The sequence below is a fragment of the Dermochelys coriacea genome, chromosome 24, assembly GCF_009764565.3.
Source record: "Dermochelys coriacea isolate rDerCor1 chromosome 24, rDerCor1.pri.v4, whole genome shotgun sequence".
Classification (NCBI taxonomy): domain Eukaryota; kingdom Metazoa; phylum Chordata; order Testudines; family Dermochelyidae; genus Dermochelys; species Dermochelys coriacea.
Genome location: NC_050091.1, coordinates 2,133,625 through 2,158,810, shown reverse-complemented (window position 1 = coordinate 2,158,810; position 25,186 = coordinate 2,133,625). Strand labels below are relative to the sequence as shown.

At 41.8% G+C, this 25,186-nt stretch overlaps 3 protein-coding genes and 1 pseudogene across 3 annotated transcripts in view; 1 reads left to right on the top strand and 3 right to left on the bottom strand.

The window, feature by feature from the left end:
* The window catches only part of LOC119848023, a 71,074-nt gene extending 51,782 nt beyond the window's left edge, over window positions 1–19,292 (top strand). The window contains exons 3-5 of the mRNA XM_043502268.1: window positions 13,277–13,360; window positions 17,078–17,205; window positions 18,626–19,292. Of these exons, the coding sequence (XP_043358203.1) occupies window positions 13,277–13,360; window positions 17,078–17,205; window positions 18,626–19,081 (668 nt within the window). The 3' untranslated portion in view covers window positions 19,082–19,292. The remainder of the gene's footprint in view (window positions 1–13,276; window positions 13,361–17,077; window positions 17,206–18,625) is intronic.
* On the bottom strand, window positions 544–2,143 carry LOC119847997 (claw keratin-like). The gene is made up of 2 exons (XM_043502045.1): window positions 2,120–2,143; window positions 544–1,259 (listed from the first exon to the last, which is right to left on the bottom strand). Exon 2 carries the CDS (start codon window positions 1,236–1,238, stop codon window positions 816–818), a length of 423 nt encoding a protein of 140 aa, XP_043357980.1. The 5' UTR covers window positions 1,239–1,259; window positions 2,120–2,143; the 3' UTR covers window positions 544–815.
* Window positions 13,549–24,049, bottom strand: LOC119847996 (claw keratin-like). The gene is made up of 2 exons (XM_038383316.2): window positions 24,029–24,049; window positions 13,549–14,129 (listed from the first exon to the last, which is right to left on the bottom strand). The coding sequence occupies exon 2, from the start codon at window positions 14,106–14,108 to the stop codon at window positions 13,626–13,628; it is 483 nt and encodes a 160-aa protein (XP_038239244.1). The 5' UTR covers window positions 14,109–14,129; window positions 24,029–24,049; the 3' UTR covers window positions 13,549–13,625.
* Window positions 22,502–22,983, bottom strand: LOC119847870 (annotated as a pseudogene).
* Window positions 24,050–25,186: the final 1,137 nt, after the last annotated feature.

The window sequence follows — 25,186 nt, the reverse complement described above, 5'->3', positions numbered from 1 at the left end:
TAGAGCTGGTTGGGTTGGTGACTGGGTGTAAGTGGAGGAAGAAGACTAAAAGCAGAACACAGGACCAGAGTTTGGAACATGAAGAGAGTGACTAGGTCTGTATATGTTATAATCTCTCTCTCTCTCTCTCTCTCTCTCTCTCTCTCTCGCTGTCTCTTTATGTCTCTACGTGACCTCAGTTGTGTATTCTGATAGAGGGCTGCTGATTCCATACTTCAGTTTCAGACGAGTTTCTGTCATTCTCCTGCAAAGGCTCATACAGATGCTTATCATGAACCATGTGATTGGTCTTCTTGAAACCAAAGGGAAAATGTACAATGTGTATAAATCTTTTCAGGAAAAGACCCTTTTGCCTAACCCGGTAATGAAAGGAGGAACTCTGGCCCTGTGGAGAGGGCTTGCATAATCCTATGGACCTCTTCAAGGGCCGGATTCACTCTATGGCTTTCAAAGTTGCAACTTGAGATGTACCCGATGCTCCCTCCTCCACAGAGATGAATTTTTAAACAAGTAGGAGAAACAAGGAGAACCACAAGACTGATATTATGATGCGGCATAGTTTTTAATACGAATGTAATTTGCAGTACACAGTTATAGGAAGAAATAATACAGAGCAGAACCTTTTTAAGTTCCTTGTTTTACCCCAGTTGGTGGGAAATAAAATACAACATAATAGAGGCAGAGGACTAGGCAGCGTCTCCAGTACATATCTGACGTAGCGTGATTCAAAGTGAGATGCTGACAATACATATTGGTGGAAAGGATAGAACATGTAGGGCCTATTCTCCTTTATTTCATGGATATTCCTGTTGGGATTAACATGGCCCACAGTATCCACCGCGATACCTCCGGCCATATCCCCCATAATGGCATAATCCCCCATAACCAGCTAATCCCCCATAACCATAACCTCCCCCGTACCCGCCCAGTCCCCCGTAACCACCCAATCCCCCTAAATCATACAATCCTCCGTAATGGCCTCCAGAGCCATACAGTCCCCCCAAACCGAATGAGCCCCCGTAGCCAGCTCCGACAACAGGTGCTCCTACGGCTCCCACTTCACTGTGCTGTGGGAAATTGCTGAGAATTGGTCCTGGGATGGTTACAGCAACTGGTGATGGTCTAATGAGCACTTCAGAGTCAGGGCACTGCCTAACACATGGCTCATTGAAGCTGCCAGAAACTGGACTGGGCCGGGTCACCCCGCACTCTGGATAGTACAGGCTGGAGCAAGACATTTTTCTGTGATGGAAGTGAACCTGAAACACACAACAGGGAACAAATTAAAGAGAAGGTAGAAGTGTCAGTGGAAGAAAGGCTTCAAAGCTTGGTTACTCTTGTAGTGTGGTCTACAAGGGCCTGAGAGAGAGGCGGAGGAGTGGATTCAATCCCTATGTTCATGATTATTATTTGTTCCTATTTCTGCTTTCTACGCCTCTTCTCCTCTCCCACTAAACTTCCCTCCCAACCACCCTCTTTGAAGCCCTCTCAATGATTGTGTCTGAAAGGCACCAACTGGAATCAGTGTAACTATTTCTAATATGGACAGCTGGGATTTTGTGTCTATTTTAGACATTTCTCAAAGAGAACATAGCTGGGATAATGGTAATCAAATTCTTTTCTTTTTGGATATTGGGTGTGGCTCTTTGGTTTTCCCAACTTTGTAAATCACCAATACTTGCTGAGAAATGAACAGAAACTTTTCTTTTCTCCGAATAAATCATGAATGAATAATAGCCTCTTCAGAATAACATAGAAAACCACTGAATTGGCCCTGTATGGACTACACTGGGAAAGTTTCTTCCTAATCTACCTAAATGAAAAATGGCTAAGGGATTTTCTGAATCACTTAAAAGATTTAAATGCCCTAATTCAATTTCCAATTAAATGAAAATATATTTCCCAGTTGCATATGTTGTTTCTAAAATCTCCCCTTTAGCTTAACATCATGAATCCACCAGCCCTTGCAACTGAAGAGGTGCACAATGTAATTATGGAAAAACACCCTCATCCCTGATAAAAAGCCCTGAGAGTAGGTGCAAGATTCAGTCTTAAATGTAAATGGACGCTACTAGGATATCTCTATGGTAAGAAAGAGAAGGGGTCGAACTGGACTTACCGTGTTCACCGAGGAGATGAAGTGCAGAGAAGTGTTTAGAAGAGCCTTGAGCTGTGAGCGCTTTTATACAGTTTGTAGGACTGCCTGAAGGATCTCAGATGCCTTTTGTGCAGGAGGTCCTAATTAGTTACCAAACAAACTTGACTGCCTTGCTAAATCCTCCTTTTGATGGAGCTGATTTCCTCAGGGTTTGGGATTATTGGGCTAATTTCAGCCTCAAAGGGCGTGACATTGTTGCACTCTTTAGCTTTCTTTCATCTAAAAATTGTACGAGCCAACTGCTTTCCTCATGGTATTCCACTGACTTTCTTGGTGCTGCAATGAGAATGCATGCCACGGTGATTCAGAGCTGCATCAGTAGCACAACTGGCTGTCATGAACAGGAATCCAGTTTGGTCCTTTCAATTCATGCTGGTCGTGGTTAGGGCATTGGGCACTGCATTTTGTACCCTCACCACCTCTATCCCCACTGGGTCAGATCCAGTTCCCGTTGTAATCATGGGAAACATTCCATTGCCTTCAGCGTGTTTCTTGTCAGGAGCTTAAGTCTGAAATTCCTCAGTTGTTAGGGGGATACTACGATGTCTCTGGACAACTTGAGTCCCACTTGAAACTTTCACACTAGATCTTAGTAGGGACTCTTGTGGAGCATGGACCTTTGTGATGGCCCTCTGCCAAGGGGAGAATTTCACTTTATGGGGATTCAAAATTAACCAAAAATCAGACCTCCACTTGTGGCACCAATTCTAAACAATTATCAAAATTAAAAAAAAAAAAAAAAGCAAACCAAAAAAACAAATTAACAAGCCCTGGAATGAGCCTCTCTTAGAGTTACTCTCAGGTTAGGGACACATTTGGAAGCCATGAATGGGAAGTATCCAGTAGGGTTCAGGAGATTGAAGTTAGTATTCGGCATGAGTAGTCCCAACTATTGGGGACTTTTTTCTGACTCTGCCAGTTGTTCCCTGTCTGACCTTGACCTTGACCTTAACATGCCTCTGTTCACCGCTGTGTAAAACAGGTATAATTATAACTTTCTTGATGATGGAAGCTCAGAGGCTTCCACTGATGTAAGCATTTGGATCTGATGGATGGGAGATAGTGACTAACTTCCTCTATGGGCAAGTGACTCTATACCTCTGTTCTCCTGGGTTACTTGCAACTCCCTGTAAGGCCTCTGGTAAAGACTATTGATGGAGAGAGGCCTGATCATTGACAGCAATGTCTATGTTCTACCATTCCAAGGTGGAGTCCATAGGTACGGTCTGATATTGAAGAGTAGAGCTGTATTGCCCTTAAATACACCTGTGGCCAGACAGATAAATTTCCCCTCACCAGCTAAATATTATGGCATGTTCTTGAAGAGTCAGGCTGGCCTACCTAATTTTTTTCTTTTGTGTCATCCAATCAAAAAAATTGATTATAGGAAAATATTCATCTTCTGGGAGCTATAGGGCACAAAAATGTTGATGACATATGTAGTGGAAAATGTCATTTTTAATTTGCAGTTCCTGCAATATCATGCCATGATAGACCCTGGGGACGTTAGATAAGAATGGTAATATGGAGTGTAGTGAGCAACAGCAACCTCAAAACCATTAGATTCTTATACTGAAGTAATGCTCTGTGCATTAGTTCATATCATACATGAGATTCCTGATTGCTGCAGATTCCTTTGGTGTAGTCTAATTTGTTCTATTGGCTGAACAAACTCAGTCAGGTGTGTTTCCAACATCCTCATGAAATCCTCTATCGGTCTAGTCATTTCACCAAGGAGTGGAAATTGCTGCTGAAGAGTTAATGAACACATCAAGGCAAAGAATGAGAAGAAGATCAATTTAATTGACTTTTAATGGTGCATTGAAATCCAAAATCACAATATGAAGCTGACCTATTTCTGCCCCATTGCCTTAGATCTCGTCAACTCATCTCCAGCATGGCAAAACGAGTGCAAAGTTGGTGTAAAGGAGAAGACCTGGTTGAATTTACACCTTCATTAGGTTGTCATAACAGATTGCTGTCTAGATGAATTCTAAGTGTTCCATGTCACTGGAGGTCCCAGCAAAGCAAAGGAGAACAATGTCCTGGAAAATGGAGAATTATTCTGAAAGAGGGCCGCTGATTCCATACTTCACGTTCAGCAGAGTTTCTGTTTGAGAGTTTATTATTCAAAATGCTCTCAGATTACCATGCCAGTGATACATTGGTTTGAACATTCATCCTTAGCCCGTGGAGTAGTGCTAAAGCGATGGAAAGGGGGATTGGTTTGGTCAAATGCCTCCAGATAAAGCATCCATATCAAATGGCCATATAAATAAAGTTTTCCCAGTGTTTGTCTTTATCAATAGTCTCTGCTGAAAAACCCAAAGCCTGGGGAAAGGCAGCTCTATAGAGCAGTGAGGTTACTTGTGGAGTTAAAGTTGAGAAGAGCTTTCTAGTGAACAGCCAAACCTTCAAAGCTCTCTAGAAGCAAAGGCAGCCTGTCTCGAAAGGTTGAGGCTAGATTGAACCATGCATTAACCAAGCAATTGGCTGGCCAATTTTCTTTTTCTTCTTGAAACCTGGGTCATTCTCCTGCAAAGGCTCATACAGATGCTTACCATGAACCATGTGATTGGTCTTCTTTAAACCAAAGGGAAAATGTACAATGTGTATAAATCTTTTCAAGAAAAGACCCTTTTGCCTAACCCGGTAATGAAAGGAGGAACTCTGGCCCTGTGGAGAGGGCTTGCATAATCCTATGGACCTCTTCAAGGGCCGGATTCACTCTATGGCTTTCAAAGTTGCAACTTGAGATGTGCCCGGTGCTCTCTCCTCCACAGAGATGAATTTTTAAACAAGTAGGAGAAACAAGGAGAACCACAAGACTGATATTATGATGCAGCATAGTTTCTAATGTGAATGGAATTTGCAGTACACAGTTACAGGAAGAAATAATACAGAGCAGAACCTTTTTAAGTTCCTTGTTTTACCCCAGTTGGTGGGAAATAAAATACAGCATAATAGAGGCAGAGGACTAGGCAGCGTCTCCAGTACATATCTGACGTAGCGTGATTCAAAGTGAGATGCTGACAATACATATTGGTGGAAAGGATAGAACATGTAGGGCCTATTCTCCTTTATTTCATGGATATTCCTGTTGGGATTAACATGGCCCACAGTATCCACCGCGATACCTATGGCCATATCCCCCATAATGGCATAATCCCCCATAACCGTAACCTCCCCCGTACCCTCACAGACCCCCATAACCTGAGGAGTGAGGAGTTTTAAGATGAAAGAGTGGTCCAGAGTTTATTGTGCCATATGTAGTTAGGAACAAATTAATCGTCAAAAACACAGGGTTGATGTTGAGCTAGTGTAGACCAGCACAGTTCCATCTTCTTCAATTTGAAAGAAGGCACTTTACCAAGCCCATTTTAGAGAATATTTTGCTGGGAGAGTATCTGTCTGTCCATACTCTGCACTTCCACCCCAAACTGCTCCAATCCAATGTACAGTGAAATCAATGGGAATATCAGGTACTGTGTCTCCATCCATGAGCAGCTAAGAGAATTGGGTCCTTTCAGAGAATTCAGCTCATAAAGAAAAGGAAGAAACACAAAACAGATGGAGTTAAGGAAAACATAGCCAGATTTCTTTGGAAGGAGATTGGATTCCAAGTCTGGTCAACCTATGGCATTCTGCAAGACCCTTCTCCAACAGAAAGCTTTTCAGCTATAATTAGAATGAGTTTGAAAGTGGAAAATACACCCCCAATGTGATTTCTTTTAACCTGGGCAGCATAAAATGCCTTCCCTCAGTTATAAGGCACAGAACATCATTGGAGTCTATAGAAAAGTGCGGATTTACTCTGGCTCAGCATCTGCCCCTTGAGCTTTACAAAGTAATGTTTGTTAAAGAAAGAGAAATGCAAAGCTATTTTAAATATTTTAAATGAATTCAAAGAGCTCAAAATTCAGAAGCTAGGAGACATGCACTATCTATTGGAATGAAATCAGAAACCTTAACATGCATTTGTAAAATTAATGGTTGGTTTCAGAGTAGCAGCCGTGTTAGTCTGTAATTGCAAAAAGAAAAGGAGTACTTGTGGCATCTTAGAGACTAACAAATTTATTTGAGCATAAGCTTTCATTGGATGAAGTGAGCTGTAGCTCACAAAAGTTTATGCTCAAATAAATTTGTTAATCTCTAAGGTGCCACAAGTACTCCTTTTCTTTTGTAAAATTAATATAATCCACAATTTGAGCATTTTGGCATCTAATCCCAATAAAATAATACAACATCGTGGACACCTGCAACTTTAATAAGCATGAAGTGCTTTGAAGTCCTTTTATTTGAGGAAGGCTAATATCATCGAGCATAATATCATTATTAGATCAGATTAATGGGGATGTGATATTGATGTCAACAAGCACATTGAGTGAAGGTTACACTCAAAGCTTCTGCTCACTTTTGCTTCTGCACTTCATTGGACACTTATCATTCAAAGTTTTCTAATCTCCCAATGCAGCATTAATGAGGTTAGTAGAATGAAAGCAGGAATGTATCTGATCCATAAAGTTTTCAGATGAAAGAGAGCTGCAGGGTGTGATGTGCATGTCATACCATGTGGAGTTAGAAAGAAACTAAGAGTCAAACAGATTTTTAAAGGATGGCAAGGTCTCTCATGTGATTCCCTTAATCAGTAGAAGCATATTTATCTGAAAATATAGGTGCTCTCTTGGTGTAAATCAGCATAGTTGCTTCAACTTCAAAGAGGATCAGGGCCTTAAACTAAAAGGTAAACACTTCTGCTTCCTTCCCTGCAAAAAGAGCCCACTTTTGGGGATGTATATTACACTTTAAATAACATTCTAGTTATGGCAGTAAAGTTTTCTACAAAATGACCTATTGCTGGTCGGACTTTATGTCAAATCTCATCCTACAGCCATCTCCTCCTTCACCAAGATGGCATAATGTCCATCTCTCCTGTGCTTCTTCCTGGGCTTTGTCAGCTGTATTAACTTACAAGACCTCAGTTTCTTGGCTGCTCATGGATGGAGAGATGGTTTCTGGTAGAGTACAGGTTATAATTTAAAATCTTTATACAAAAGAGCACTGCTTCCTTTCACTCCCCACCAGGCCTCCCCTTCAACAATGAGGATATCTGCTCTAGACAGCTCTTTGAAATGACATTGGTGCCAGAAGCGGAGGTCCAATTTTAATTTTGAATGCCTGTGAGGTGAAGCTCACCCTTCGCAGAGGACTATCAGATGGATATGTGTTCCATTAAAGTCCCTCATAAGATGGGTTTCAGAGTAGCAGCCGTGTTAGTCTGTATTCGCAAAAAGAAAAGGAGTACTTGTGGCACTTTAGAGACTAACAAATTTATTTGAGCATAGCTTTCATGAGCTACAGCTCACTTCATCGGATGCAACTGTAGCTCACAAAAGCTTATTCTCAAACAAATTTGTTAGTCTCTAAGGTGCCACAAGTACTCCTTTTCTTTTTCCTGATAAGATATAGTTTGAAAGATTAAAATGGAACTCAGGTTGTCCATAGGCATCATACTATACCTGTGTCAAAGGAGGACTTTTGGACTTAAGGTCCTGACAAGAAACACACTGAAGGTAATGGAATGATTCCCATTGGTTACAAAGGGAATTGGATCTGATCCACTGGGGATAGAGGTGGTGAGAATGCAGAAAAATGGCTCCCTCCTTCCTACCAGGTACAAAATGCACTACCCAATGCCCCTAACCATGACCAGCATGAAATAAAAGGACCAAACTGGATTCCTGTTCATGACAGCCAGTTGTGCTACTGATGCAGCTCTGAATCACCTTGGCATGCATTCTCATTGCAGCACCAAGAAAGTCAGTGGAATGACATGAGGAATGCAGTTGACAGATACAATTTTAAGATGAAAGAAAGCTGGAGAGTGGAACGTGGATGTCACACCCTTTGAGGCTGGGATTAGCCCAATAATCACAAACCCTCAGGAAAACAGGTCCATCAAAAGGAAGATTTACCAAGACAGTCAACTAATTAGGACCTCCTCCACAAAAGACTTCTCAGATCCTCCAGGCAGTCCTACAAACTGTATAAAACCACTCACAACTCAGGGCTCTTCTAAACACTTCTCCAGACTTCATCTCCTTGTTGAACTGGGGAAGTCCAATAAGACTAAATGTCTTTCTAACCATAGAAATGCCACAACAGGGTCCATTTTCTTTTTTAAATGACTCTTGGATAGACTCTCTGTGAGATTTATCAGGGATGACGGTGTTTCTCCATTATAATCTTATGTAGTTATTGAGTTGCAGGCATGGGTAGATTCACGATTTTAAACTAAAGGGGGGATGTTAGGGGCAATATATGTAATTGGGAAACATATTTCCTATATTTGGAAATAGAATTAAGACATGTAAATCTTTTAAATATCTTTAGGAAATCCCTTAGCCATTTTTCAGTTATCTGTGTTAGGAAGAAACTTTCCCAGGTTAGTCTACACAGGGCCAATTCAGGGCTCTTCTACTTTATTCTGAAACACCTGTTACACCTCACTATTGGAGACAGGAGAATGGATTAAGCTGACAACTGGTATGATCCAGTTTACAAATTCTTATGTTCTTATGAGCAGAAATACCCATTTGAGATGCTTCTCCTCAGATAGTGTGATTAGTGTCGCTCCATAGAACTCAGTTGACCTGAACCCGTTTTATGTCAGCCGAGAATCTTGTTTTTAGAGGTTTATTTGCAGAAAACAAAAGTTTCTGTTCATTCATCAGCAAGTGTTGGTGACTCACAAGGTTTGGAAAACCAAAGAGCCAGACTCTGATACCGGAGTAAACTTGTTTGCCATGCAGAGGTTAATTCCTCAAAGCAAAGGATGTGATTACTATTATCACTGTCATGTTCTCTTTAAGAAATGTCTAAAATGGACACAGAATTCCAGCTTTCAGAGTAGCAGCCGTGTTAGTCTGTATTCGCAAAAAGAAAAGGAGTACTTGTGGCACCTTAGAGACTAACAAATTTATTAGAGCATAAGCTTTCGTGAGCTACAGCTCACTTCATCGGATGCATCCGATGAAGTGAGCTGTAGCTCACGAAAGCTTATGCTCTAATAAATTTGTTAGTCTCTAAGGTGCCACAAGTACTCCTTTTCTTTTTGAGAATTCCAGCTGTCCATCAAAGAAATGGTTACACTTATTCAAGTTTGTGTTTTTCAGACAATGTCATTGAGAGGAATTCTAAGGGGCCGGTTGGGATGGAAGTTTAATACAAGTGGACAAGTGGTATAGAAAGAGGAAATAAGATCAAATACATTGTTGTGAAGTTGGGGACTAAGTCCATTCCTACTCCCCCTCTCATGCCCCATTTAGAGCTCACTACAATAGTAACCAAGCTTTGAAGCCTTTCTTCCACTGGTACTTGTACCTTTTCTTTAATCTGTTCCCTGATGTGTGTTTCAGGTTTACCTCCATCACAGAGGCATGTCTTGCTCCAGCCTGTGCTATCCAGAATGCGGGGTGACCCGGCCCAGTACAGTTTCTGGTAGCTGCAACGAGCCGTGCGTTAGGCAGTGCCCTGACTCTGAAGTGCTGATCAGACCATCACAAGTTGTCGTTATCCTCCCAGGACCAATTCTCAGCACTTTCCCTCAGTAAAGTGGAGTGGGAGCTGTAGGAGCACCTGTGGTTGGATCCGGCTATGGGGACTCATTTGGTTTGAGGGGATTGTACGGCTATGGAGGCCATTTCGGAGGATTGTACGGTTACGGGGGACTAGATGTTTATGGGACCATTACAGTTATGTGGGATTGGATGGTTATGGGGGACTGTGTGGTTATGGGGGAGGTTATGGTTATGGGGGATTAGGTGGTTAGGGGGATATGGCCATAGGTATCGTGGTGGATACTGTGGGCCATATTAATCCAAACAGGAATATCCATGGAATAAAGGAGAATAGGTCCTAAACGTTCTGTCATTTCCACCAATATGTACATTAAGAATCTCACTTTGAATTTTGCTGTGACTGATATATAATGGAGAAGCTGCATTGTTCTCTGCCTTTGTTATGGTTTGTTTAATTTCCCACAAACTGGGACTTAAAATGGTTTTGCTCTATATTATTTCTTCCTGTAACTGTGTATTGCAAATTTCATTTGCATAAAAACTATAATGCTTCATAATAGCAGTCTTCTGGTTCTCCTTGTTCATCCCTTCTTTTTAAAAATCATGGCAGATGAAAATCATTCCTGTGGACTAGGCTGCACCAGGCACTTCTCAAGTTACAACTTTGAAAGCCATGGAGTGAATCCAGCCCTTGAAGTGGTCTATAGCGTTACGCAAGCCCTCCACACAGAGCAGGAGTTGCTTCTTGCATTACCTGGTTTAGCAAAAAGTCTTATCCTGAAAAGATGTCTACAGATTGTCACTTTAAGAATGTACAATTTCCTTTGGTTTCAAGAAGAACAATCAGATGGTTCATGGTTCATAACAGGATTCAAAAAAGAACTAGATAAATTCATGGAGGATAGGTCCATCAATGGCTATGAGCCAGGATGGACAGGGATGGTGTCCCTAGCCTCTGTTTGACAAAAGCTGGGAATGAGCGACAGAGGATGGATCACTTGATGATTCCCTCTTCTGTTCATTCCCTCCGGGGCACCTGGCACTGACCACTGTCGGAAGACAGGATACTGGGCTAGATGGACCTTTGGTCTCACCCAGTATGGCCATTCTTAAGTTATGGTAAGCATCTGTGTGAGTCATTGCAGAATAACAGTCCAGTTTTTCATAAGGAAAAGAAAATTGGCCAGAAATTCTTTGGTTACTATAGGGTTGACTCTTGCCCCACCCTCTTGAATGGGTAAAGGAACTTTCAAGACAGCCTGCCTTTGCTTCTAAATCACTTTGAAAATTAAGCTGTTCACTAGAAAGCTCTTCTCAACCTGAACTCCACAAGTAACCTCACTGTTCTATGGAGCTTACCTTCCCCAGGCTCTCGGTGTTTGAGCTGTGATTATTCATACAGACAAACACTGGGAAAACTTTACTAACCTGGCCATTTGATATGGGTGCATTATCTTTAGGCCTTTGACCAAAAGAGTCCCTGGTTCCATTGCTATAGCTACTCTAGGTACTAAGGATGAATGTTCAAAGCAATGTATCTCTGGCATGTCAATTTGCGATCATTTTGAATAATAAACTCTCAAACAGAAACTCTGCTAAAACTAATTATGCTTCAGAATAATTCTCTTTTTTCCAGGACATTCATCTCTTCTCCTCTGCTGAAAGCTCCAGGGACATGCTGTGCTTAGCATCCATCTAGAAAGCAGTCTTTTATGGCAACCTATTTGGGGTGTAAATTCAACATAGTCTGCTCCTTGACACCAAATCTGCACTCATGTTGCCATGCTGGAGATGAGCTGACAAGATCTAAAGCAGGGGTCCCCAAAGCAGTACCTGCGGGCGCCATGGTGCCCACCTGGGCATTTTCGTGTGCCTGCAGGAAACCCCACCACCGAAATGCCGCTGAGAAGCATTGCCGTTTCTCGGCGGCATTTTGGCGGCGATGCTTCTTGCCGTTGCCACTTTTCGGCGGCGGCATGTCAGCTATTCCCACAAGAAAGTTTGCAGACCACTGATCTAAAGCAATGGGAAAAGGGGCAGAAATAGTTCAGCTTCATAATGAGATTTGGAATTTCATTGCTCCATTAAAACTCAATTAAATTAATCTTAGAATATCGGGGTTGGAAGGGACCTCAGGAGATCATCTAGTCCAACCCCCTGCTCAAAGCAAGACCAATCCCCAATTTTTGCCCCAGATCCCTAAATGGCCCCCTTAAGGATTGAATTCAGAACCCTGGGTTTAGCAGGCCAGTGCTCAAACCACTGAGCTATCCCTCCCCCCAGAATAATAATAATTTAAAAAAAAAACATTTGCAGCAGTGGTGCCTTCTCTCATCTTCATCTTATTCTTTGCCTTGATGTGTTCATCAGCTGGTCAGTAGCAATCTCCACTCCTTGGTAAAATGACTAGACCAATAGTTGATTTCATAGGGATGTTGCAAACACACCTGAGAGAGTCCATTCTGCTTATATAGAAAAATTACACAACACCAAAGACATCTGCAGCAGTCAGGAATCTCATGTGTGATATGAATTAATGCACAGACCATTAATTCAGTACAAGAATCTAATGGTTTTTGAGGTAGCTGCTGCTCACTGCATTCCACATTGCCACTCTTAGATAATGTCCGCTTTGTGTATCATGTCTTAATATTGCAGGAATTGCCGATAAGAAGATTACATTTTCCACTACTTTTTTCTTCAAAATTATTGTGGCTCTCAGTTCTCAGATGAATATTTTCCACTAATCAAATTTTTGATTTGATGACACAAAAGGAAAAATTATCCAGGCCATCCTGGCTCTTCAAGAACATTCCATAATACTCACATAGTGAGGGGAGATTTAGCCATCTGGCCACAGGTTTTGTTTAAGAGCAATACAGGTCTATTCTTCAATGTCAGACCATACCTATTGACCCCTCCTTGGAAGGGAAGAACAAAGGCATTGCTCCAGCAGTTCAGGAGATTGGTCTTTTTGACATTGAAGGAAATATTTACTTTCTTAAAGTGAAAATCTGTATAAGACTTAGCAGGAAAAGACTTTTTGCTAAACAGATGATGCAAGGAATAACTCCATCCCAGTGCAGAGAGCCTGCATAATTCTATGAACCACTTAAAGGGCTTTATTTATTTAAAAATGGTGGCAAACAGACTTGATTGTCAAACTCTACATCTGTGATCTTTTAATATCACCAAAAGCTACCACATCACTATGAAACACTTAAAGGGCTTTATTCTCCTATCGCTCCATGCCTTCGAAAGTTACAATTTGAGAAGAGCCAGGTGCTGCCTGCTCTAGAGAGATGAATTTCATGGAGCAGGATTTTTAAAGAAGGAGGAAGGAACAAGGAAAACCAGAAGACCGATATTACGATGCAGCATAGTTTTTAATGTGAATGAAATTTGCAATACACAGTTACAGAAAGAAAAAATACACAACGGAAAGAAGGTATTTTAAGTGTTTCCAGAAGGGCTGCGACTGATCACCCACTTCCTTGCAATGCATTTGAGACAAGATGTTCTTTTTCCTTTTTCGCAGGTGCAGAGTTGGACAAACAAATTCAAGTGATAATAAATACAGCTGATGCCTGTCTTAAGGCCCCTGTGTCCTTCACACTGTGGGGTAAGTGCAAACAGCCTGAGTGTAATTCAGAATGAGTCCACATATGACTAAGAGACTAAGCATGTGTTTGGGAAAGCATTGGCAAAAGAGGTTATACGCATAACATTAGAAATGGGTCTGGGAGACAAAGGGGCTGAGCAGGCACAGCTTGCATTGAATTCAAGTGGAGCCATACCTGCCCAGCGCTTCTGAAATCTCCCTCTGAATCTATAGCTTGTTCTTCATTTCCTGGTCTTTTCTTTTACGATTGATATTCCTGCAGGGTTTAACATGGTGTAGAGCTTCCACTCAGGTACCTATGGCAAGATACCCCGGAACCGGATAATCCTCCATAACCATTACCTCCCCCGTATCCACACAGTCCACCATAATGGCCCCCATAACCACTCAATCCCGCATAACTGCCCCCATAACCACTCAATCCCCCATAACCATAATGGCCCCCATAACCACCTAATCCCCCTAAACCATACAGTCCTCCATAATGGCCTCCATAGCCGTACAATCCCCCCAAACCGAATGAGCCCCCATAGCCGGCTGCGACCACCGGTGCTCCTACAGCTGCCACTTCACTCTTCTGAGGGAAAGTGCTGAGAATTGGCCCTGGGATGGTCACAACAACTGGTGATGGTCTAATGACCACTTCAGAGTCAGGGCACTGCCTAACGCACGGCTCATTGAAGCTGCCGGAAACTGGACTGGGCCGGGCCACCCCACATTCTGGATAGTACAGGCTGGAACAAGACATCTTTCTGTTATGCAGGGAAACCTGAAACACGCAACAGGGAATAGAGGAAAAAGAAGGTACATGTGTCAGTGGAAGAAAAGACTCAAACCTCAGTTATTATTCTAGGGAGATCAATGTGGGGCCTGAGACAGAGAGGAGGAGTGGACTTAGTTTTTGGCTATATATTTGTTCCTATTTCCTCTTTCTTTGGCCCTTATCCACTCACACTAAACTTACTCTCCCAATTGTCCCCTTTGAAGTCCTCTCAATGACCTGTCTGAACAACACCACCTGGAATAAGTGTAATTCTTTCTTTGAAGGATACCTGGGAAGCTATGTCCATGAAAGACCTTTCTCACAGAGAACTTGGCTGGGATAATGCTGATCTTTTCCTTTCCTTTGAGGGTTCAACCTCTGCATGCAAACCAGTGGAGTCCAGTGTCAGAATGTGACTCTTTGTTTTTCCAAACCTTGGGAGTCACCAGTACTTGCTAAGGAAAGAACAGAAACTTTTCCTTTCTCCAAATAAATCACTAAGGACAAAATCCTCAGCTCTGGTAAAATGGGTTCAGGTCCACTGACTTCCATGGAGCGACCCTAAATTACACATCTGATTATAAGAATCTTCAATGGGCATTTCTGCTCATAAGAATGTAGGAATTGCCAGACTGGATCACACCAGTTGTCTGTTTAATAATTCTCCTGGCTCCAATAGTGAGGAGTAACAGCTACTTCAGCATAAAGAAGACCCCTGAATTGGCCATTTATGGACTAAGGTGGTGAAGTTTCTTCCTAATCTATACAAGAGAAAAATGGTTAAGGGACTTTCTGATGTTACTTTAAAGATTTAAATGCCCAAATTCTATTTCCAGTTAATAGGAAATCTGTTTCCCAATTGTATATGGTGCTCCTAAAATCCCCACCTGTGACTTCAGTTCATGGATCCACCAGCACTTGCAAGTGAATAACTACAAAAGATGATAATGGAGAAACACCCTCGTCCCTAATGAAAATACAGAGAGTATGTACAAAAGTCTTAAATGAAAATGGACCTACTGTGACAGCTCTTGTGTTAGAAAGAGATTGAGTTGAATTGGACTTACCCAGTACACCGAGGAGATGAAGTCCAAAGAAGCGTTTAGAAGAGACCTGAGTAGTGAATCCTTTTATACAATTTTTAGGACTGCCTGGAGGATCTGCGTTGCATTTGGTACAGGAAGTCCTAATTACTTACCAAACAAAGTATAATACCTCATTAAATGCTCCTCTTGAACATGCTGTTTTCTCAGGGTTTGGGATTATTGGACTAATCCTCATAATGCATGTTGCAGTCTGCATTGCTTGTGTCATTCCAGTGACTTTCTTGTTGGTGCAATGAGAATGCATGTCAAGGTGATTCAGAGTTGCATCAGTAGCACAACTGGCTGTCCTGAAGAGATACCCCCTTTGGGCCTTTCTGTTCATACTGCTCATTCTTAAGGGCACTGGACATTTCATTATAAACTTGCTTGGAAGCAGAGAGCTATTTTTCTGCATTCTCACAACCTTCAGACCCATCTCAGATCCAATTCCCTTTGTAATCAATTGGAAATATTTCTTTGCCTTCAGTGTGTTTCCTGTCATGACCTTAAGTCTCAAACTCACCCTTTGGAGGGGGGATCGAACAATGCCTATGGACAACTTTAGTTCTACTTTAAACTTTCAAACTACATCTTAGCAAGGACTTAGATATAGTACGAGCCTTTGTGATGACCCTCTGCCCGTAGAATTTCAGTCTACAGTGATTAAATGAAGGCATTGACACTGCTCAGGTTAGAAGAAGTGGCATTGGGGGTATATTTTCTGCTTTACAGATCATTCCAGTTACAGCTGAAAGGCTTTCTGCAGAATGCCCGAAACATATCTTCCAAAAAATGTGTGTCACAGGGATGGAGCATGTGCTTAGCCTGTGGTAGTAGGAGTCAGAAGTATTGGGTTGTATTTCTGTTTCTGCAACTCATACCCGTGCAACCTTCACCTCAATCTGCCTCTTTTTTCTGTACCTATAAAACAGGGATAGTAAGGATGTTAAAACTGGAAATTGTTCAGCATTCTTAGACCTCAAGATTTCAAAGCACCTAAGAACACTCATTGGTGTTTCATAAATGCAAAGAGTTGTATTCTTAGAATATTATTAAATTGTTTTGGGATTAGATGCCTCTGCATTGACTAATAGAGTCACTTGAAAAAAAATAGAGGCCAAGGTCTCCTGTGTTATTCCTTTAATCAGGTCATGATTCAAAGCCAAAGAATATGGGGATATTTCATTTTCATTCAAACATAATTTTGCATCTGGTATTTTTAAAATTATTTTTATAGGAAAATGAAGGTGCTCTCATGGTGTAAATCAGCACAGTTGCTTCAACTTCAAAGCGATTCCGGGCCTTAAAATCAAAAGAAGATATTTCTGCCTTCTTCCCTGGATACAGAAAGCACTCTTAGAGATATAGTTTACAGTTAAAACAACATTCTGGTTCTTGAAGGATTTCTTTCTGAAATACGGCCCATAGCTGCTCAGATTTTATGTCATATCTCATTCCACAGCACTTTCTTCCTTTACCAAGAATCCATGATTTCAACCTCTCCTGGGCTTCTTCGGGCTTAGTCTGCTGCATTGTCTTGCAAGACCTCAGTTTCTTGTCAGCTCAGTTATAGAGAGATGGTTTCTGATAGAGTACAAGTTCCACAACTTCAAAACCTTCCTATAGAAGAGCACTGCTTCCTTTCACTCCCTACCGTCCCTTCCCTTGACCCAGGAGCAAATCAACTCTAGGCATCCCTTTGAGACAGCATTGGTGACACAAGGGGAGGTCCAATGTTAGGTCACATTTTAATCACTGTAGGTTGAAATTCACTCCTGGGCAGAGGGTCATCATAAAGGCTCGTACTGTACCTAAGTCCTTGCTAAGACGTAGTTTGAAAGTTTAATGTAGAACTAAAATTGTCCATAGGCATTGTTCGATCCCCCCGCCAAAGGGTGAATTTGAGACTTAAGGTCATGACAGGAAACACACTGAAGGCAAAGAAATATTTCCAATTGATTACAAAGGGAATTGGATCTGAGATGAGTCTGAAGGTTGTGAGAATACAGAAAAATAGCTCTCTGCTTCCAAGTAAGTTTATAATGAAATGTCCAGTGCCCTTAAGAATGAATAGAAAGGCCCAAAGGGGATATCTCCTCAGGACAGCGAGTTGTGCTACTGATGCAGCTCTGAATCACCTTGACATGCATTCTCATTGCACCACCAAATAAGTCACTGGAATGACACAAGCAATGCAGACTGCAACGTGCATTATTAGGATTAGTCCAATAATCCCAAACCCTGAGAAAAGAGCACATTCAAAAGGAGCATTTACGGAGGCATTATACTTTGTTTGGTAAGTAATTAGGACTTCCTGTACCAAATGCAATGCAGATCCCCCAGGCAGTCCTAAAACTGTATAAAAGGATTCACTACATAGGTCTCTTCTAAACGCTTCTTTGGACTTCATCTCCTCGGTGTACTGCGTAAGTCCAATTCGACTTAATCTCTTTCTAACCAAGAACTGTCACAGTAGGGTCCATTTTCGTTTAAGACTAACTCTTGTACATACTCTCTGTATTTTTATTAGGGACAAGGGTGTTTCTCCATTATCGTCTTTTGTAGTTATTCACTTGCAAGTGCTGGTGGATCCATGAATTGAAGTCACAGGTGGGGATTTTAGGAGCACCATATACAATTGAGAGACATATTTCCTATTAACTGGAAATAGAATTTGGGCATTTAAATCTTTAACGTAACATTAGACAGTCCCTTAGCCATTTTTCTCTTGTATAGATTAGGAAGAAACTTTACCACCTTAGTCCATAAATGGCCAATTCAGGAGTCTTCTTTATTCCGAAGTAGCTGTTACTCTTCAGTATTGGAGCCAGGAGAATTATTAAACTGACAACTGGTGTGATCTAGTCTGGCAATTCCTATATTCTTATGAGCAGAAATGCTCATTGAAGAATCTTATACTCAGATGATGTAATTTAGGGTCGCTCCATGGAAGTCAGTGGACCTGAACCAATTTTACCAGAGCTGAGAATCTTGTCCTTAGTGATTTATTTGGAGAAAGGAAAAGTTTCTGTTCCTTCCTTAGCAAGTACTGGTGACTCCCAGGGTTTGGAAAACCAAAGAGCCACACTCTGAAACTGGACTCAACTGGTTTGCATGCAGAGGTTGAATACTCAAAGGAAAGGAAAAGATCAGCATTATCCCAGTCAAGTTCTCTTTGAGAAATGTCTATAATGGACACAGCATCCCAGGTATCCTTCAAAGAAATAATTACACTTATTCCAGGTGGTATTATTATAAACATAGGAACTAAGTCCACTCCTCCTCTCTCTCTCGGGCCCCATGTAGACCTCACTACTATAGTAACTGAGGTTTGAGTCCTTTCTTCCACTGACACTAGTACCTTTTCTTTACTCTATTCCCTGTTGTATGTTTCAGGTTTACCTCAATCACTGAAAGATGTCTTGCTCCAGGCTGTACTATCAAGAATGTGGGGTGGCCCGGCCCAGTCCAGTTTCCGGCAGCTTCAATGAGCCGTGCGTTAGGCAGTGCCCTGACTCTGAAGTGGTCATTAGACCATCACCAGTTGTCGTAACCATCCCAGGACCAATTCTCAGCACTTTCCCTCAGCAGAGTGAAGTGGGAGCCATAGGAGCTCCTGTGGTCGGAGCTGGCTATGGGGGCTCATTCGGTTTGGGGGGATTGTACGGGGGCTCTGGAGGCCATTACGGAGGATTCTATGGTTTAGGAGGCTTAGGCAGTTATGGGAACCGTTATGGTTACGGGGGATTGAGTGGTTATGGGGGCCATTATGGTGGACTGTGTGGTTATGGGGGAGGTTACGGTTATGGAGGATTATCTGGTTCCGGGGTATCTTGCCATAGGTACCTGAGTGGAAGCTCTACACCATGTTAAACCCTGCAGGAATATCAATGGTAAAAGAAAAGACTAGGAAATGAAGAACAAGCTACAGATTCAGATGGAGATTTCAGAAGCACTGGGCAGGCATGGCTCCACTTGAATTCAACGCAAGCTGTGTCTGCTCAGCGCCTTTGTCTCCTAGACCCATTTCTAATGTTGTGCTTATAAACTCTTTCTGCCAATGCTTTCCCAACCACACGCTTAGTCTCTTAGTCACATGTGGACTCATTCTGAATTAAACTCAGGCTGTTTGCATTTACCCCACAGTGTGAAGGACACAGGGGCCTTAAGACAGGCATCAGTTGTATTTATTATCACTTGAATTTGTTAGTCCAACTCTGCACCTGCGAAAAAGGAAAAAGAACATCTTGTCTCAAATGCATTGCAAGGAAGTGGGTGATCAGTCGCAGCCCTTCTGGAAACACTTGAAATACCTTCTTTCCGTTGTGTATTATTTCTTTCTGTAACTGTGTATTGCAAATTTCATTCACATTAAAAACTATGCTGCATCGTAATATCGGTCTTCTGGTTTTCCTTGTTCCTCCCTCCTTGTTTGAAATCCTGCTCCGTGAAATTCATCCCTGTAGAGCAGGCAGCACCAGGCACTTCTCAAGTTGCAACTTTCAAAGGCATGGAATGATAGGAGATTAAAGCCCTTTAAATGGTTCATAGCGATGTGGTAGCTCTCTGCACAGGGGTGGAGTTCTTCCTTGCATTATCTGTTTTGCAAAAAGTCTTTTCCTACTAAGTCTTACAGAGATTTTCGTCTTAAGAATGTAAATATTTCCTTTCATTTCAAAAAGACCAATCATGTGATTCATGGAAAGTGTCTGTGTCAGTCTTTGCTGGATAGCCACCCAGATTTTCAGAAGGAAAAGAATATTGGCCACCTCTAAAGACAAATGACGCTACACCAAAGTCATTTGCAGCAGTCAGGAATCTCCTCTGTGATATGAAGAGATTAGTACACTGACCATTACTTCAGTACAGGAATCTAATGGTGTTTTAGGAAGCTGTTCCTCCTTGCACTCCATATTACCATTCTTATATAAACCCCCCTGGGTTTACCATAGCTTGATATTGCAGGAACTGCACATAGCAAGATTGCATTTTCTACTATGTTTTTCTTCAACATTTTCATGGGTCTCAGTTCCCAGAAAATGAGGATTTTGCACTAATCAAATTTTTGATTACACAACACAAAAGAAAAAATGTATCCAGATCATCCCAGCTCTTCAATGTCATGATGTAATACTCACGTAGTGAGGGGAGATTTAGCCATCTGCCACCGGGTTTTATTTAAGGGCAACACAGCTGTATTCTTCAATGTCAGACCATACCTATTGACCCCTCCTTGGAAGGGAAGAACATAGGCATTGCTGCAGCAGATCAGGCCTCTCTCCCACAGCGGTGAGTGCCCGAGGCTTCACAGGGAGATGCAAGAAACCAAGCAGAACACAGTTATGGGATCACCTGCCCATAGAGGAACTTTTTCACTATCCTCCATCAAGCCAATCTACACCCATTATTGGACGATGCCCTGAAGCACAAGATTTTATATCTTTGCCAATCTTGAAGAAATACAGTAAATCCATCTCAGTCAATATTTCCTCCAGAGTACTGCAAGCACCATCCTCTCTCCATCATCAAGAGATATGTCTGAAGCATCCCTCTCTTTAGAGATACACCAGGATCAATAACGAATTTAAAGCTGCAACATTAAAGACCTAAATTGCACAGGAATTAATCTTTTGCCAGTAAGCAATGAGCCTTTCACCCCCAGATCACAGCTTCATTGAGAACAAATACCTGAATTTCACCAATCTTCCTCTCTAAAATATTCTCAGTTCTTTCCCTCAGGAAAGCACAGTGGGACCTTCAGCAGCAGCTGACACTGGAGGTGGTGATGGGGGCATATGAGGTGATAGATCCTTAAACCATTATGAAGGCTTATGAAGTTGGGGGGTCCCTGTGGTTCTGGGACATGACATGATTATCGGGCTCAATATGGTTAGGAGAGATTCTGTGGTTATAATGGAATTTATGGTTGTGGGAGGAATATAGTGTTGTGGGGATGGTGATGGGGCCATGGGTACCTGAATGGAAACAGTGGGCTATGTTAAACCCAGCAGGCATATGCAAAGAAAAAGGAAGAACCAGGAAATGAACAGCAAGATACAGATTGATGGTTTAGCGCATAGGCCTGTCTTTGAGAAGTGCTGAGTACATCAAACTCTTTGCGAAATAACAAAAGAGCTCCACTTAATCAGCACCTCTGCAAACATGCCTAATGTTTCCCATAATTCACAGGATGGGTCTTCTAATGCCTTCCTGGCTATGTGCTTCCACTCTTATCAACACAGTGGGCCTGATTCTCAACTGCGCTATGGGTTTTTACACCACTTTGTAAAGTGCAAATGCAGTAGGGCCTTCAGGTGTATGTGACCTATATTTCTGGTGACTTTCCTGCCTCTTTCCAATGCCAGAGGAGTGTCAAAAGACTTTAGAGTCAATGAGAATCAGGCTAGGTTCTCTCCTATCCAAGAATATGGAGCGTTTCTTTCTGCCTTTTAACTTTCTAACAGCAGCTGCATAATGTAGAAACTTTTTGATTTTCAACTTTTATTGTGTTTTCATAATGTTTTGACAGACCAGGGTGAAACAAGGAATTAAAAATGGTGGCAAACAAACTTGATTGTCAAACTCTACAGCTGTGATCTTTTAATATCACCAAAAGCTTCCACAACGTTATGAAACACTTAAAGGGCCTTAATCTCCTATCATTCCATTCCTTCAAAAATTGCAACTTGAGAGCTGTCTGGTGCTGCCTGTCTATAGGGATGAATTTCATGCAGCAGGATTTTTAAAGGGGGGAGGAACAAGGAAAACCAGAAGACCATGCAGCATAGTTTTTAGTGTGAATGAAATTTGCAATACACAGTTACAGAAAGAAATAATACACAACAGAAAGAAGGTATTTCATGTGTTTCCAGAAGGGCTGCGACCGATCACCCACTTCCTTGCAGTGCATTTGAGGCAAGATGTTCTTTTTCCTTTTCCGCAGGTGCAGATTTAGACAAACAAATTAGAGTGATAATAAATACAACTGATGCCTGTCTTAAAGCCCCTGTTTTCTTCACACTGCGGGGTTACTGCAAACAGCCTGAGTGTAATTCAGAATGAGTCCATATGTGACTAAGAGACTAAGCACGTGTTCGGGAAAGCATTGGCAGAAAGAGTTTATAAGCATAACATTAGAAATGGGCCTAGGAGACAAAGGCGCTGAGCAGACACAGCTCGCGTTGAATTCAAGTGGAGCCATGCCTGCCCAGTGCTTCTGAAATCTCCATCTGAATCTATAGCTTGTTCTTCATTTCCTGGTCTTTTCTTTTACCATTGATATTCCTGCAAGGTTTAACATGGTGTAGAGCTTCTATTCAGGTACCTATGGCACGATACCCCGGAACTGGATAATCCTCCATAACCATAACCTGCCCCATAAGCACACAGTCCACCATAATGACCCCCATAACCACAAAATGCCCCTAACCACCCCCAAAACCACTCAATCCCCCATAACCATAATGGCCCTCATAACCACCTAATCCCCCTAAACCATACAGTCTGCCGTAACGGCCTCCATAGCTGTACAATCCCCCCAAACCAAATGAGCCCCCATAGCCGGCTCTGACCACAGGTGCTCCTACAGCTGCCACTTCACTCTGCTGAGGAAAATTGCTGAGAATTGGTCCTGGGATGGTTACAACAACTGGTGATGGTCTAATGACCACTTCAGAGTCAGGGCACTGCCTAAGGCATGGCTCGTTAAAGCTGTCGGAAACTGGACTGGACTCGGCCACCCCACATTCTGGATAGTACAGGCTGGAGAAAGACATCTTTCTGTTATGCAGGTAAACCTGAAACACGCAACAGGGAATAGGGTAAAGAAATATTACTCATGTCAGTGGAAGAAAGGACTCAATCCTCAGTTATTATTATAGTGAGATCAATGAGTGGCCCGAAACGTAGAGGAGGAGTAGACTTAGACCCTATATTTGTGCCTATCTTTTTGTTCCTATTTCCTCTTTCTTTGGCTCTTATCCACTTACACTATACTTACTCTCCCTATTATCCCCTTTGAAGCCCTTTCAATGACCTGTCTAAAAAACAACACCTGAAATAAGTGTTATTATTTCTTTGAAGGATACCTGGGAAGCTGTGTCCGTCATAGACATTTCTCAAAGATAACTTGGCTGGGATAATGCTTATCTTTTCCTTTCCTTTGAGGATTTAACCTCTGCATGCAAACCAGTAGAGTCCAGTGTCAGAGTGTGACTCTTTGTTTTTCCAAACCTTGGGAGTCACCAAAACTTGCTAAGGAAGGAACAGACTTTTTTCCTTTCTCCAAATAAATGACTAAGAACAAGATCCTCAGCTCTGGTAAAATTGGTTCAGGTCCACTGACTTCCATGGAGCAACAATAAATTATACCATCTTATTATAAGAATCTTCAATGGGCATTTCTGCTCATAAGAATGTAGGAATTGGTAGACTGAATCACACCAGCTGTCAGCTTAATAATTCTCCTGGCTCCAACAGTGAGGAGTAACAGCTACTTCAGAATCAAGAAGACCCCTGAATTGGTGATTTATGGACCAAGGTGGCGAACTTTCTTCCTAATCTCTCCAAGAGAAGAATTGCTAACAGACTTTCTGATGTTACTTTAAAGATTTAAATGCCCTAATTCCATTTCCAGTTAATCGGAAATATGTTTCCCAATTGTATATAGTGCTCCTAAAATCCCCACCTGTGGCATCAAATCATGGATCCACCAGCACTTGCACCCTCATCCCTAATAAAAATACAGAGAGTATGTGCAAGATTCAGTCTTAAATGAAAATGGACCCTACTGGGTTAGAGAGTGAGTCGAATTGGACTTACCCAGTTCACCGAGGAGATGAAGTCCAAAGAAGCGTTTAGAAGAGACCTGAGTAGTGAATCCTTTTATACAGTTTTTAGGACTGCCTGGAGGGTCTGCATTGCATTTGGTACAGGAAGTCCCAATTAGTTACCAAAGTATAATACCTTGGTAAATGCTCCTTTAGAACGTGCTGTTTTCTCAGGTTTTGGGATTATTGGGCTAATCCTAATAATGCACGTTGTGTCATTCCAGTGATTTTTTTGGTGGTGCAATGCGAATGCATGTCAAGGTGATTCAGAGCTGCATCAGTAGCACAACTCGCTGTCCTGAAGAGATATCCCCTTTGGGCCTTTCTGTTCATACTGGTCATTCTTAAGGGCACTGGACATTTCATTATAAACTTGCTTGGAAGCAGAGAGCTATTTTTCTGCATTCTCACAACCTTCAGACCCATCTCAGATCCAATTCCCTTTGTAATCAATTGGAAATATTTCTTTGCCTTCAGTGTGATTCCTGTCATGATCTTAAGTCTTAAATTCACTCTTTGGCAGGGGGATAGAAAATGCTATGGACAGCTTTAGTTCTACTTTAAACTTTCAAACTACGTCTTAGCAAGGACTTAAGTATTGTGCAAGCCTTTGTGATGACCTTCTGCCCAGGAGTGAATTTCAACCTACAGTGATTAAAATGTGACCTAACATTGGACCTCCACTTGTGTCACCAATGCTGTCTCAAAGGGATGCCTAGAGTTGATTTGCTCCTGGATCAACGGAAGGGACAGTAGGGAGTGAAAGGAAGCAGTGCTCTTCTTTAGGAAGGTTTTGAATTAAGTTGTGGAACTTATACTCTATCATAAACCATCTCTCTATGACTGAGCTGACAAGGAGAGTGCTGTGGGATGAAATATGACATAAAATCTGACCAGCTATGGGCCGTATTTCAGAAAGAAATCCTTCGAGAACCAGAATGTTGTTTTAAGTGTAAACTATATCTCTAGGAGTGCTTTCTGTATCCAGGGAAGAAGGCAGAAATATCTTCCTTTGATTTTAAGGCCCAGAATTGCTTTGAAGTTGAAGCAACTGTGCTGATTTACTCCATACGAGCACCTTCATTTTCATATAAAAATAATTTTAAAAATACCAAATGCAAAATTACATTTGAATGAAAATGAAATAATC